Source organism: Bos grunniens, chromosome 4 (genome assembly GCF_055505025.1).
Source record: "Bos grunniens cultivar Pamir isolate PY7600 chromosome 4, Bosgru_T2T1.0, whole genome shotgun sequence".
Lineage (NCBI taxonomy): Eukaryota > Metazoa > Chordata > Mammalia > Artiodactyla > Bovidae > Bos > Bos grunniens.
The window spans coordinates 106,651,743-106,666,211 of NC_141168.1; the positions used below are offsets into that span (position 1 = coordinate 106,651,743).

The 14,469-nt window shown below is 46.2% G+C and overlaps 1 protein-coding gene across 8 annotated transcripts in view; it reads left to right on the plus strand.

Annotated features, from left to right (window-relative positions):
* SLC25A13 (solute carrier family 25 member 13) overlaps positions 1–14,469 on the plus strand; it is a 272,518-nt gene that overhangs the window by 38,020 nt on the left and 220,029 nt on the right. For 6 of the 8 annotated variants that reach the window (XM_086397739.1, XM_086397743.1, XM_086397734.1 and 3 more), the window contains exon 1: positions 6,894–7,065. The exons of the other annotated variants lie outside the window; for them this stretch is intronic. Coding sequence is in view for 4 of the 6 variants with exons in the window: in XM_086397734.1 (XP_086253860.1) it covers positions 7,051–7,065 (15 nt within the window). In the remaining 2 variants the exon portion in view is untranslated. Of the gene's footprint in view, positions 1–6,893; positions 7,066–14,469 lie in introns of those variants that run through there. 8 annotated transcript variants of the gene reach the window in all.

The following is a 14,469-nucleotide window of genomic DNA, read 5'->3' on the forward strand; positions in this document are numbered from 1 at the left end:
GATAATAAATTTATGTTGTTGTGGGCTTTAAAATTTTTTTTATTGAGTTTTGTTTATTTACTCATTGGAAAAGACCCTGATGCTTGGGAAGATGGAAAGCAGGAGGAGAAGGGGATGACAGAGGATGATATGGTTGGATGGCATCACCAACTCCATGGACATGAGTTTGAGCAAACTCTGGGAGATGGTGGGGGACAGGGAAGCCTGGTGTGCTGCAGGACACGGGGTCCCAAAGAGCCAGACATGCCTTAGGACTGAACAACAACAGCAACATCTGGGTGAGGACTTTAGTTTCTGCAGAAGAACTCAAAGATATTATTATGTATATTCTTTCAGGAGGAACCAGGATTCTGCTCCAAGCCTGTACTATTGTTGGCTGGCTGTTCCTCCGTTCTTTCTTCATTCCCTCCCTTCTCTGATTAGCAACTGTTTGAATCTGCCCTTTGGAACTCAGGGAAGGTTGAGGAGGCTGAATGAAGCCTATTTCTTATAAATGAGAAATGGGGGACACAGAAACGCTTTGTGCCCAGGAGGGCCTCACGGGTGTTGCAGCAAGGGGGTACCCTTTCCAGGGCCCGAAAGGGGGTTCTTGTCTAATACTCAGAAGTGAATTGTCTGAGGACCCCCATGTGCTGACAAAACAAGAGACTTTATTGGGAAGGGGCCACCATGTGGACAGCAGGAGGGTAAGGGAACCCTAGCAAGACTAATCTGCCACGTGGCTTGCAGTCTTTATGGTAATGGGATTAGTTTCCAGGTTGTCTTTGGCCAATCACTCTGTCTCAGGGTCCTTTCTGTAGGCACACGCGTTGCTCAGCCAAGATGGATGCCAATAAGGAGGATTCTGGGAGGTGGTAGGACACGTGGCATCTCCTTTTAACCCTTTCCAAACTCTTCTGGTGGTGGTGGCTTGTTAGTTCCAGTTTCCTTACCAGGACCTCCTGTTATAAAATCATTCATGCAAATGGTTACCATGGGGCCTGGCTAGTGCGGGTGGTTTCAGCCAGGATGTTTCCCCTAACACAGGGTCCTACTTGGTGTCAATACACCAAAATTTCAAGCCTGGTCTGTATAACACAATAAAGTATAAGGCATGAGACTTGCTTCAGTATGGTTTGAATATCTGCTGTACTCATTCCATTAGAACTGTCTGTACTCATATAGTTGGATCTCCAAAATATTCCTACTGTTTAATTACTTGCCTTCTTGTCACTGTTGTAAAGGAATTGGGGACATTATTCTTGTGAAATGGTGGCTGGAGTAAAGTATTGGGAAGTACAAATGCTCTGGTCTAATATCTTCACATAGGAAATTCAGAATATGCCCTACAGTTGTGGATGAAACCAAATCATCAAAATGCCTTAATTTAAACTCCTACTCATTGCTTCTGTGGGATAACCTTCTTCAATTTTTATTGGTCTTGGTGCCCTAGGCATACGAGTTTCTATTTCCAATGCATGCATTAAACAAATATGTGAGTGCCTTGTATCATGCAAACAGTGTTATAATACCCTGGATATGAACTAATAGAGATGCAATCCCTGTTTTCATCCCAAGATGGGGAGGCAGACAGTAAACTCATAAGTGTATGGCCAGGTGATAAGGGATAGATAGATGAAATGCTAACAGCAGGTGAGTGGAGGTGGGAGACATCTCTGATATGGTGACATTCAACAAAGACTTGAATGACAGATCTGTGAGCTCTCTAAAGTCCCAGGACTGTGTCTTTTTCACTTTTGTTTCTGTGCCAGGGTCAAGTCCTTATAATGTAGGGCAGGGAAACTGTTTAATACTAGATTATAAGACTGTGTTGGCAGGGGCAGCAATGGTCAGTACCCAGGGAGGTATGAATGGTGTATATTACCCCATGGATGCTGGTCAGTGATAGCCATGTGCTCAATCTTACTGAAGAGTTCATTGTGCTCTTGGGACATGGAGCAGTCATATTACTCTTCGAGCTGAGAGCTTTTGAGAGTACTATGTGCCATCTGTCACCCCAATCTCAATTCAAGATACTTAACCAATAAACCTTCGAGACTAGAGACTTCACTTGAAATTGGACATGTGTATTCATCCCCAAATTTGTAGTGGCTGCATCAGATTTTAGAGGCTTTCTTTGCCTCTCACAAAGTTCTGTGTACCTTGAGTACTTGTGAATCTAACTATTTATCACTAAATCGGGGTATTTGGCTATCTGACCAGGACACAATGATGAATTATCTTGTAAAGTTAATACCTGTTATTCCTTTTCCCCAGCAGACCCCTGGTAGTTGCTAGTATGGCCCCTTATTCCATTCTGAGGTAAATTCGATGCTTACAACTTTATATTTGGTGAAACCGAGGTCCCCCTGTGTTCTGCTGAGGTGGGGGCAGGTGTTCCCGGGCTTGTATACTTGCTCTTCTCTCAGAACCTAGTTGTTCAAGGCCTTGCTTTCAGAGCCTAGGATCTCAAAACTTGGGGATTTTTTTGCAAGCACACTTACTCAAGGTGTCCTGTCTCCTCATCCTTACTCTCTTCCTCCCTCCCCTACCTTCCCTCTAACTCTAAAAATGTTGACACAGCTTTTCTCCTTTGGATCTACTAAGAAGCTAGATCATGTTCATTCCCGACCTACCTTCTGCCCATGCTCAGGAAAGGCTTATCATGCTTGATTTGACACTTGGCAGGATCCCAAAGACAGATGACTGCAACAGAGGGATTCTCTGTGTCCTTGAGCTGGCGAGACTCAGCTGCAACCGCTGAGAGCGGTTCATTGGGAGCTCTTCATTTACTTATTTCATGGTACTCCTTTCACTCTGTCACATATGCTTTTTACCATCCCTAGCATTACCTTTGTAACACGCCATCCACACAAAAGATCATTATTATAATTCTCAGTTATATGCCCCAACTTATTGGTAGATGAGGCGCTTTGCAAGCATTCTCGCAGGATACCCTTTCCTGCAGTCTAATCTAGGAACATGCTCACAGGGAGAGTGATGTCTTTTATTTGCTTGTTTGTTTTAGTGGAGCTGGGGAAAACCAGATGGTTTAAAGGGCAAGCTCAAGGTGCATGTGCAAAGCACCGCCACTCTGAGGAAGGTGAAAGCTCAGAACAGGACACACCACTCACTCTTCTGAACCCCAGGGCTTGAGCTCATGTTGTCAGCCCTCGAGTTTCACCGTGGTTTGGGTTGGCCGCTTTCCCAACAGGCCATGTTGGCATCTGGTCCAACACGTAGGTGGCTTTGGGCTGTGTATCTGTTTCCTTGGGCTCCCATGATAAAGTTCCACAAACTCGGGGGGCTTCAAACAACAGAATTGTATTCTTTCTTGGTTCTGGAGGCTAGAAATCCCAAATTAAGGTGTTGGCAGGGCCATGGGCCCTCTTGAGACTCTGGTTAGCATCTCTTCTAGCCTCTTAGCTTCTGGTGGTGGCTGTTGCCCCTTGCTGTCCCCTGGCTTGCAGCTGCCTCTCGTCATTGCCTTTACGTCATGTGGCTCCTCCTGGTGTGTTTCTGTGTCTTCTTATAGGGACACCAGTCACGGTGGGTTAAGGGCCCACCATGCTCCAGTATGACCTCATCTTTACTAATTACATCTTCAGTTTCAAAATAAGTCATTTTCTGAGGTCAGGGTGATTAGGACTGGAGGGAGACACAACCCGTAACAGGGCCCCTTCAGTCAAAATTCAGCACCAGCTACTTTTAAGTGGTAGGGGAGAGGGTGGTGTGGGGATAGGGACAAGAATGGCCTGAATCACTTATGGGGAGGGCGGCTGTCAGGACAAGACAAAGCAGCTGGTGACCGGTCAACTTACACTTCATCCTCTCAGATCATGCTTCCCATTGTTGACAGGTCATGTGGAAGACAGGGAGCCTCCTTCAATATTTCAGGGCTTGTGACAGTTTAATTTTTCCAAAGTCTCTCATTTTCTAGAGGAATTCTAGGAGGGAGAAAGCTTAATGGACTGAGTCTGACTCCAGCTGTAAGTGGAAATACATTTTTATTCATATGTGGTTATATTTGCATCCAGAGTGTGGTAGGTTTGGTAGGCAGACGAACGGTTCCCCCAGATGTCTGCATCCTAACCTCTGGAGCCTATGAATATTACCTTATATGACAGAGATTCTTTTTGCAGATGCCATTGTGTTAAAGATATGGAGGTAGATTATCCTGGCTTATCCGGGTGGATCCCAAATGCCATCGTCAGTGTTCTTATGGCTTCCCTGGTGGCTCAGACAGTAAAGAATCTGTCTGCGATGTGGGAGACCTGGGTTTGATCCCTGGGTTGGGAAGATCCCCTGGAGGAGGTCATGGCAACCCACTCCACTATTCTTACCTGGAGACTCCCATGGATAGAGGAGCCTGGCGGGCTACAGTCCATGGGGTCGCAAAGAGTCAGAGGCTGCTGAGCGACTGAGCACAGCACAGCATCGTGTCCTTATGAGCAAGAGGCAGAGGGAGATCACGACAGAAGAGGAAATGTGAGGGAAGTGGAGTTCAGAGAGATGTTTGTGAGCTGGCTTTGAAGATGGAGGAGGGGCCATGGGCCCCCTGGAAAAGGCAAAGAAACAGATACTCCCTTCAACCTTCTGGAGGGAACCCAACCCTTCCACCTTGGTTTAGCCCCTTAGGACTCATTCTGGAATTCTGACCTCCATAATGGGGAGAGAATAAACTTGTTACTGTAAACACCCAGTATGTCTTTGCTTTGTTAAAGTGGACATAAAAAAAATTACATAGAGTATGAGTCCTTGTATTTAAATTTAAAAAAATGACTCTTTACATGAACACATTGTTTCGAAGAATATAACAGTAATATGTTAACAGTAGCTAACTCTGATACAAGAAATATGAGTGACTTTGTCATTACTATGATTTTCTGAATTTTCCGAGATTTCCAGAAAAATACCACATTTAAATTTGTTTAAAGTTCACTGTATTATAAACAGAGAGCTTCAGTGATGCCTTTTAAAATAGTATACAGTATATGATGTGATCTTGGTTCCATGAGGTTGTATTTTCTCTGTACATTTTAAAAACTCTTTACAGCAGCCAGGACCACCACTGTGCATGAGCTGTAGACTCGTCCTCTGCTATCCGTTTCACTATCATTTCTCCTGGTTTTGCTTTTGTCTCTATTCTTTAACTCCTTGCCTGGTCTTTCTCTGTTGCCTATTAAACACATTCGAGTCGTTCCAGTCTTTGTTAAACCTCTCTAGAATCTCGTAATCAATCACTCCCTTTTGAAATGTTTGTCTTTTACAGTATAATTCAGTGTATTTCACATACACTGTCCTTACAGACAAGAGGCACACACTTCAAAACACTCCTGTATTACTCATGTATTTATTACCTGTTATCTCTGGCGTCTTTCCAACATCTACACCAGGGCCCAATGTGCAAGACAGGGTGACTTCCTTTCTCTCTCACCACACTGACTAATTTTACCTCCTATTCCTTCCTCTAGCCCTATCCCATCTCTGGTTTCAAGTCCTCAGTCCGTCTTATCTGAGTATCCCAACAGTGTGGCCTTACCCCGTCCTTCGAACCTCAAGCAGGATCCATCGACATTGCAATCCTGGCCATGCCACCTCTCTTAAAGGCCTTCAGTTAAGGCGCACACCCTTCACCATGGCACCCAGCACCCTCCATGAATGGTCCCAACCTGCCTGTCCAGACTCTTCTTCCAGCAGTTCCACAGCTCCTTACCTTCCACGACCCATCACTTTCATAACTTGTTCTGTTTCCTCAGTAATTTCTGGGTGTCCTCTCCTCCTTATTTTCTCTGGCTGGAAAACCTTCTCCCTCCACTTCACTGGGCTAATTCACAGCTACTTTAGTGCATTCAGTCTAGGCATCATCTCCTCTAAGAGGTTTCCCCAGTCTTCAGTCTTCAGTGATCCCATAGTCCTTGGGTTGCTGCCTTGACAGGTTATATGGACGTTAAGTGTTTATGTGCCAGCTTTCCCGCTAGCCCTTAAGCTCTTTAAGGGCTGGAACCATTTCTCAAGTCATTTTGGTGTTCCTAGCACCTAACACAGTGCCTGGCAAGCAGCAGACACTTAATCAGTGTTAATTAATGAAAATGACTGGTAAAAACCACTTTTGTTCCTAGGTTATATCCATAATCTACAAAACATTTAAAGCCCTTTTCACTGATCACCATTGCCTTAATTATAAATTTTGGTAGCAGAGGTAACTGAATGAAATTCTTATAAAGAGAAAGACCTCTGGGGGTTACACATTCTATTTTTACATTAAAATTTAACCTGTTTCTTTCAGTAGGGCCTATTTGGGGGGGGGTTCTTTGATCTCTGCCATCCTACTATGTAGGGTGCAAATAAAGTGGCCCCAGCACATGTGAGTTCTGCACTTATACACACAGCTGTTTGGTACTTCGACTGAGCTAGATTTGACCTAAAACTAGGTCTGCCAGAGACATTACTTTCCTATTTCCATCGACTAGTCAATGCTTCGGGATCTCTTAAACGACGTCCCCCCCACCCCCCACCCCAGAGGGCAGCCCCTCTGAAAGGGAACCGACAGGGAACACCTGGATAAACCTGGGACCTAATGTCAGTTCTCAACTTCCCCAGCTGTGTGTCCTGCCTGTGGGTCTGGAGGCCCTGGAGCAGCCCCTGAGAGCAGCGGAAGCCAACAGCTTCCCTCGCGAGGCCACCTGCTCGCAAAAGACGGTCGTGAACCCGGCCACCGCCTGCTGGCCCCCCGCTGCAGAGGTCGCCATGCTGGACAGCGCAGCCGGGGTCACGTGCGCGGGGCCAGTCCGCCGCCCCCAGACCCGGGCCCGCCCCGCAGCAGGGCAGAGGCCGTCCGGATCACGCGCGACCCGGCAGCCCCGGCCAGGCCCAGCCAATGGGCTGGCAGCGCCCGCATGACCCGCGCCGGCAGGAGGGCGTGGGGAAGCAGGCCGGGCGCGCACGCTGCCGGGCTGTATCGCCGCCCTCGCCGCCGTCGGGACGGGAAGTGAGCTGCCCAGGTCCGCAGCGCCGGCGAGCCAGTGAGAGCGTCCTGCAGCCCGCAGCTGCCCGCACCCAGGGCGAAGCATGGCGGCCGCCAAGGTAAGCGTCGGCCGGGGGCCGCGAGGGGCCCTGGCGTTCACGTGCTCGGTTGGTGCAACAGGGAAAGGAAACAGAAAGGGGCGCACGGCGGCTGTTCCACCTTGCAGCAGCGGGAGGAGGGAGGTCGCCGTCCCTCCCGGCCAGCACAAGCGGCGATTGCGGGGCCCAGGGCCCGACGTTGCCGCGGGAACTTTGCCGGCTGGACCCTCCCACTTGACCGGGCCTGGGAGTCGGTGCCTAGCGGGCGCGCGGCGGGCTGAGCCAAGGCCGGTGAAGAAGAGCAGAAGAGCGGGCGCGATGGTGTCCCGGGGTGGGAGAGGGCTCCGGGTCAGCAGGTCCCCTCGGCCACCCCAGTGCGCTCCTGCTCGTGACCCCGGTTGTTGTTGACCCGACCTGAAGCTTCCCGGGGGCACAGCCGGCGCCGAAGCATGATCCTATTAGGTTTCAAAGGCTCCGCCCTCCCGCGGCTGGGGAAGTCACCTTGACTTCCGTTTTGGAGACTGCTGGAGTTGGCCAGCGCGCTTGTGCATAAAAACTCCAGAATACCTCCGCTCCCCACGCCCCCTCTTCTCATCCTTCTCTCTGCTCTGAGCATCTGACAACACTTAACACACCGGCCTCTGAGCGTTTGAGAGGCTTCTTTATAGAAATGACAAAACAGATTGTCCTGGGAGCCTGTAACTCCTGTGAAGTTCTACTTAAAAGGAGTTCTGCATAATGGTACTCCTTCACTAACCCAGAGGAAAGGCAACTCGGACAGCTTGACCTTTCCTCTTTCACCGTTTCTTGAAACCTGGGCACCATTTCAGTCTCTTTGGACTCCATTTCAACTTTTTTGGCAGAATACCATATTTAGTCCCAATCACTTGACTCATTGGAATTTATTGCTTTTAATTTTAAGTTCACGAAGGCAGCCCTTTAATCAAGCCTGTACAACTTCCTAGCTCATTTTAAGTGTCGTGAACTTAAATATACCCAACATTTCAGACATTTGTCCTTAATCAAAACTCTGTGATAACCCTCAAGAGGAAAACATGGCCAACACATCATATTCCTATTTATTCGTGCAAACTAATCACATTTGCAATGGAAATTGTAAGCAGACAAATATATTTAAATGCTGTTCTATGACTTAAGTTTCTCCAGGCCTCCCCAAATCTGCAGGCTTTTTGGTGTTTCTAGATTATGTGGCCTAAGTGGCCCTTTTCTTTTCTGTAATTACTCCAGGTTCCATCCTAAGAAGAGCACTCTGAGTATACATGAGCAGACCCATGTACATATACAGCTGTTTTAGGTAGACTCTCTGAGAATCACTGGGATTCATTTTGGAGCCTACATTTAGCCCTTTCCAACCTAACAACTTCTGACCTTTTCTTTGCATTAAATTTACATGCAATCAGAGTACAAGGGAACAATTATGTTCCCTCCAGGTGACTTCTTTCAGGAGAGTAGGTCGGAGTAGATACCCATACTTTACTGTCATTTTTACTTCTGTAGATGAATTTTACTTAGTTTGGAGATAGAGTGAGGAACTTAAATGGAGGGGTAGGCATGTAGATGGAGTATAATACTGGTTAACTCGTATGAAATGAAATATATGACGTGGAAACAGGCTTAACTTTTGGGTTGTATTTTTATTAAACTGTCACATCATATCAATAAGGGCAGTTGAATTTTAGCCAAGTAGTGAGAGTCAGGGAAAATGAATCATTTCATTTTTACTCTTTGCAAACTTGTGTTTTTATTTATTTATTCATCTAAACTTGCCTCTTTTAAGGATTTCTTATGGCTGACATCATATATACATATATTTATAAACCAGCAAGACATGTCAAAATCAAGTCAGAGTAGATGAGAAAAACAGAGAGAAGGCAAAGATGAAACAAGGACTAAGGTTAATAGACAATAAGGATGTGGGTGCTTGCTAGAGGTGACTGAACCTTCTAGCAGCCAAAGCAAAGAGGAAGCGATCAGTGAGGTCAGTTACTTGGGAGAGAGGTCCCCTTTTTCTGCTCTCTGAGGGCAGTTTCTCCCCATTTCTTTTTATAAGCAGTGTGCAAACTGCATTCAAAACTGCCTCATAACCACACACACACGTTTGTGGATTCCAGAAGGCCATTTCTTATAGTGTCTCTCATTCTAGCACAAGGGCAGTGCAGTAAATGTAGTCTTTGTGTGTGTGTGTTAGTTGCTCAGTCGTTTCTGACCCTGCAACCCCATGGACTGTAGCCCGCCATGCTCCTCTGTCCATGGAATTCTCCAGGCAAGAATACTGGAGTGGGTTGCCATTCCCTTCTCCAGGGGATCTTCCCAACCCAGGCATTGAACCCGGGTCTCCTGCATTGCAGGCAGATTCTTTACCGTCTGAGCCACGAGGGAGGCCTAATTGTAGTCTTAAAAGATGAGCTGTGCTGGTCCACCTTAGTCCAGGAGTGCCCCTTATTTATTACCTTTGGACGCTTCTTGATTTTGTTCACTATTAGGCAGTGCTGTGCAGCCTGAGTTAAAGACCATGCTCTTTGCTTTTTCGTGGAGCACAGATATTCCATATTGAACACAAGTCTGTAGACTTAGTAATCTTATCTAGGGATAGGATTGACATCCCCTCTTAAAACTTGAGGAGCCTGTCTAGGGAGAGAATCTCATCTCAATGGAATATCTAAGAAATTGGGCCCAGAATCTGAAACTCAATACTTGCAGGTGAATTCCAGCACTCACTGTGGTGAATCATTTGAATATTTGAGCAAATTTGATATTTTCTGGATGAAATTTAGCCACATCTAGCAACTTGTTGATCTCTTGACCACTTACTTATTCTTAATTTTTTGGATTATTGGCCCAAGTAAGAATAGTGCCATCAGATCAGATCAGATCAGTCGCTCAGTCGTGTCCGACTCTTTGCGACCCCATGAATCGCAGCATGCCAGGCCTCCCTGTCCATCACCAACTCCGGAGTTCACTGAGACTCACGTCCATCGAGTCAGTGATGCCATCCAGCCATCTCATCCTCTGTCGTCCCCTTCTTCTCTTGCCCCCAATCCCTCCCAGCATCAGAGTAATAGTGCCATAACAAGAGCTAATAGGAGCATCAGAGAAGGAGCCTGTTTCCCTCCCGAGGGGTGGGGAGGGGGGGACTTCTCCAAGGTAGTAGTGGTTCAGAAGGAGTGGTTGGAGGAAGAGGGGAGATCACATCAGGCACAGGAAATAGCAACTGAAAGACAGAGAAGTGAGAGTACCTGCTGCATTTAGGGGATAACAGGTAATAAATTAAATAGGAGAGTAGCTGACAACATTGACTAGATGTGAGATTCAGTTTTTTTTAAAATTCATTAATTAATTTATTTTTGTCTGTACTGGGTCTTTGGTGCTGCACTTGGGCTTTCTCTAGTTGCCGTGAACAGGGGCTACTCTTCTTTGAGGTGCACGGGCTTCTCATTGCACTGGCTTCTCTTGTCGCAGGGCATGGGCGCTAGGGCATGTGGGTTTTAGCTGTGGTGCGAGGGCTTAGTTGCCATGAGATATGTAGGATTCCTGGACCAGGGATGGAATCTGTGTCTCCTGCATTGGCAGGCTGGATTCTTAACCACAAGAGAAGCCCAAGATTCAGTATTAAGTGAGGTAATAAAGAAAAACATTATTAAATGACTTAATAAGACTTAATGATAAGCATTAACAAGACTGTTATTAATAAGCATTAATGAGCTTCCCTGGTAGCTCAGCTGGTAGAGAATCTGCCTGCAATACAGGAGATCCCTGTTCAATTCCTGGGTTGGGAGGATCCCCTGGAGAAGAGGTAGGCTGCCAACTTGGGCTTCCCTTGTGGCTCAGCTGGTAAAGAATCCGCCTACAGTGCAGGAGACCTGGGTTTAATCCTTGGGTTGGGAAGATCCCCTGGAGGAGGGCATGGCAACCCACTCCAGTATTCTTGCCTGGAGAATCCCCATGGACAGAGGAACCTGGTAGGCTACAGTCCGTGGGGTCGCAATGAGTCAGACTCGACTGAGCAACTAAGCACAAGACCTATTATATAAGCATTAATAAAATTGTTTAAGACCTTTAACATTCTTATGAGTTACAAAGTATCATTTCTGGTTTATAGATGAACACTCTGGACACCAAGGGGTGACGTAAGTGGCCTAAGACCTGAGAATTAAAAAGGAGCTGGGGTTCAAATCAGCCAGCCTGGCTCCAGAGTCTGTGCTCTTAACCTGTCCACCAGATTGTCTGCCTGGTAGCTTAGCATACTGGAGAGTGGCGTTTATGGGCAGGGGAGATGACTTGGGAGGGGAAATTAGATGCCTCTTTTTTCTTCAGACTTTTATTTTGGTCTTGTAACTGTAAACCAGACTTTTATTTTTGAGAACCACTTCCACAGTGCTTACTGTGTGCCAGGCACTTTCCAAGCACTTTACAAATAATAATTCCATTATTCTTCATAATACCAAGCAGCAGCTGTGGTCTGCTTTGTCCTCATTTTACAGGTGGGAAAACTGAGTTGCAGAGAGGTTACGTAGTTTCCTCATGGTTGTAGAGAGAATAAGCCTTGCAGCTTGGATTTAAAACCTGGCATTCTGTGCTCAGAGTCTCTGCCTCACCTTCCTAGGCCTTAAAAAGAGTTCTCTTTGCATGTGAGAATTCACATACTAACGATTATGGACATACGTACCTTCCCAATCCAGTGGTTTGTATCTATAGAATGCGTTGGCACTCAGTATATTCTTGGCGGGTTTCCCAGTTGGCGCTAGTGGTAAAGAACCCGCCTGCCAATGCAGGAGACAAAAAAGATGGGGGTTCGATCCCTGTGTTGGGAAGATCCCCTGGAGGAGGGCATGGCGACCCAGTCCAGTATTCTTGCCTGGAGAATCCCATGGACAGAGGAGCCTGACAGGCTGCAGTCCAGTTGCAAAGAGTTGGACACAACTGAAGTGAATTAGCATGCATGCACACACATGTGCTGATTTTTAAGTGGCTTTTGGACAAGAGTGCATAGGTCAGAAATTGTCACATGCCTTTTTAAAAAACCAGCTTTGTTGAGGCATCGGTCATATGCCATTCAAGTCACCCATTCAAAATGTAGGGTTAGTGGTGTTTTGCATGTTCATGGAATTGCACAGCTGTCACCTCTTCATATACCAGGTAGAAATTTTAACCCATTGTTCACTAATTAGGACTTGGGCTATATATATGACCTCCGTGTTTTTCATGCTTCTCATTGATAGTAATACCTTCTTCCGAGATTGGTTATTGAGGATAAAATGTGATTGAGTTTATTAAGGATATTCTTCAGGTTGAAGCTTTTCTTTCCCTCATGGTAAAAACTGCTAGGTGGTATGATACTGTTACGATAAAACAGACCAGTTTTTGTACTGGGCAGGAAGGAAAGAATGTGTGAGTTGTTTTTATGCTGCCATGATGGTAAGTTTCTGTGCTTCCATCGATGTTTGATGTTTGGATTTAGGGATTTTTAAATTGATGGCGCTGGATTGGCCTTCAGTTTATGTAACACAGTGTTCCTTACTCCTGCCTTCATTAATCCTGTTCCCTTTTACCAGATGAAGAAATGGAGTCCTAGGACGGGCTGTAATTGATTCTCTAATTGAAACTCCTTTGCACTGTTGTAGACCTGGGTCTCACCTAGAAGTTCTGATTCAGTTGGACTTAGGTGTGGCCTGAACCCCAAGGTTTTTTGAATGCTCTCCAAGTGAATCAAATATGCTTCTGAGGTTGCCAGCCACAGCTCTAGGCTGTTTTTCCTGCTTTTTGCTTCAGTTGATCCTCTGGTGGTTCCTTGGAATAAGGAAGGAATGCAGTGAGAGCAATGTAAATCCCTAATCCCTAGAGTGTCATTTCAGAGGAAGGATATGCAGGGATCCCTACAAGTCCTTTCTTGACAAGCTCTTTCCAGTCCCGCCCCATTTTGCCTTCGTGCTTAGGCATCAAGTGTATATAGTTTGTAATTATCCTAGAATATAGGTTTTATCACCAAATTGATGCCAAGCTCCTTTTGTCCCCGGTGAGGTCTCGGTGGCTTTCTTTATCAGTGTAGGTGCTTGTGGGGGAAATGTTGCAAAGAGGACTGTAACGCTGGTCTTGCAGCCTTTTTCCTGGCTGCCCTCGTTGGGTGCCCACGTATTGTCCGTGTTGGGTCACGGGGCTGTACGAGTGTTGTTTAGCATATAGAGAGCTGGGGGTGAGGAGAGGGGTGGGAAGTGCTGAAAGCCGGTGTGCAGGGTAAGAAGATCCAGCCGGTCTTCTTGGATATCAAGTTCTTTTCTAAGATTGCTGGAGGAAGTCTTGACTCCTCCCGCCTCTTTGACCTTTTGTCCTGTGAGCAGCCTCTGCTTTTGTTGAGTTACAGGGAAGCATTCCTTCCTGTATTCCCCACTGTCTGTGAGGTTTAGGTCTGCTGGGCATGGTCCGTTCCTACTCCCCCTGCTTGGCATTTGCCGCCTCATGAACACCTGTGCTTCCCGCCATGTTTTCTCGGATGCCTTTGGGTGGGTCTTGGAACAGAGGCATGTGTGAGCCTGCTGGTGTTCTTGCTTCTTGGGAGTAAGGAGGACATGCCCTTGTCACAGTGATGTAATTCCCTTGGCACAGTACTTGATAGCAACTGAGCAAACCTTGTTTTCCATGCCCATTTTACCAGACCCTCTTGTTGGGTCAAGTCGACCCCATCAATGGCGGCTCTGGTCTCCTAGCTTAGAATTATCCCCAGTGACTAGCTTGTAGAGTGGTGGTCTGGTTTGTTGGTTGGAAACATTTAAAAGATAGAGTACTCGTGCTTACCATTTCCTTTGGGAATTTGCCGTGTAGTTGCATGAGTGAAAATAGGCCTGGATGGTTCCTTTTGACTTTAGGTGCTGACAACATAGCAAAGTTGGCAGTGTTGAAATTCTTAGCAATTTAACCTAAATAAACCACTCTATTTAATGACTGTTATTAGGCTAGTAGCTTTGTCTTGATTTCCACATGTAGTCAGAGTTTCCACATGTTTTCCCTGAAAACTGTTGACTTGATATGAAAGTCAGATATTTCAAGATCCACTTACTGTTTTATGGTAAAATATCTTTTGCATAAGACGGTACAATTTGTAAGAAAATTGTCTAAGTAAGTGTAGGGGAAGAGAAAGTTTCCCTCACTTCTCTTAGGGTTCCTGGCTGGAGCTGAAAATTAAAATGACGAGGACAGATGAACAAAAAAAAAGCATACACATTTTGTTGAATTTTTGTGTGTACCTGAGAACCCGCACAAGAAGTGAAAGTGACCAGAGCAGAAAGCTTTAAAATCCTTTGGACAGTGAAAAATAAATTTGTAAAGAGGTGGCAAGACAAAGGGGTTTGCACTAGGGGTAGTAAATGGGGAAGAAGTAACTGGGAAGGTAAGGGTGAGTTTAACAATGTC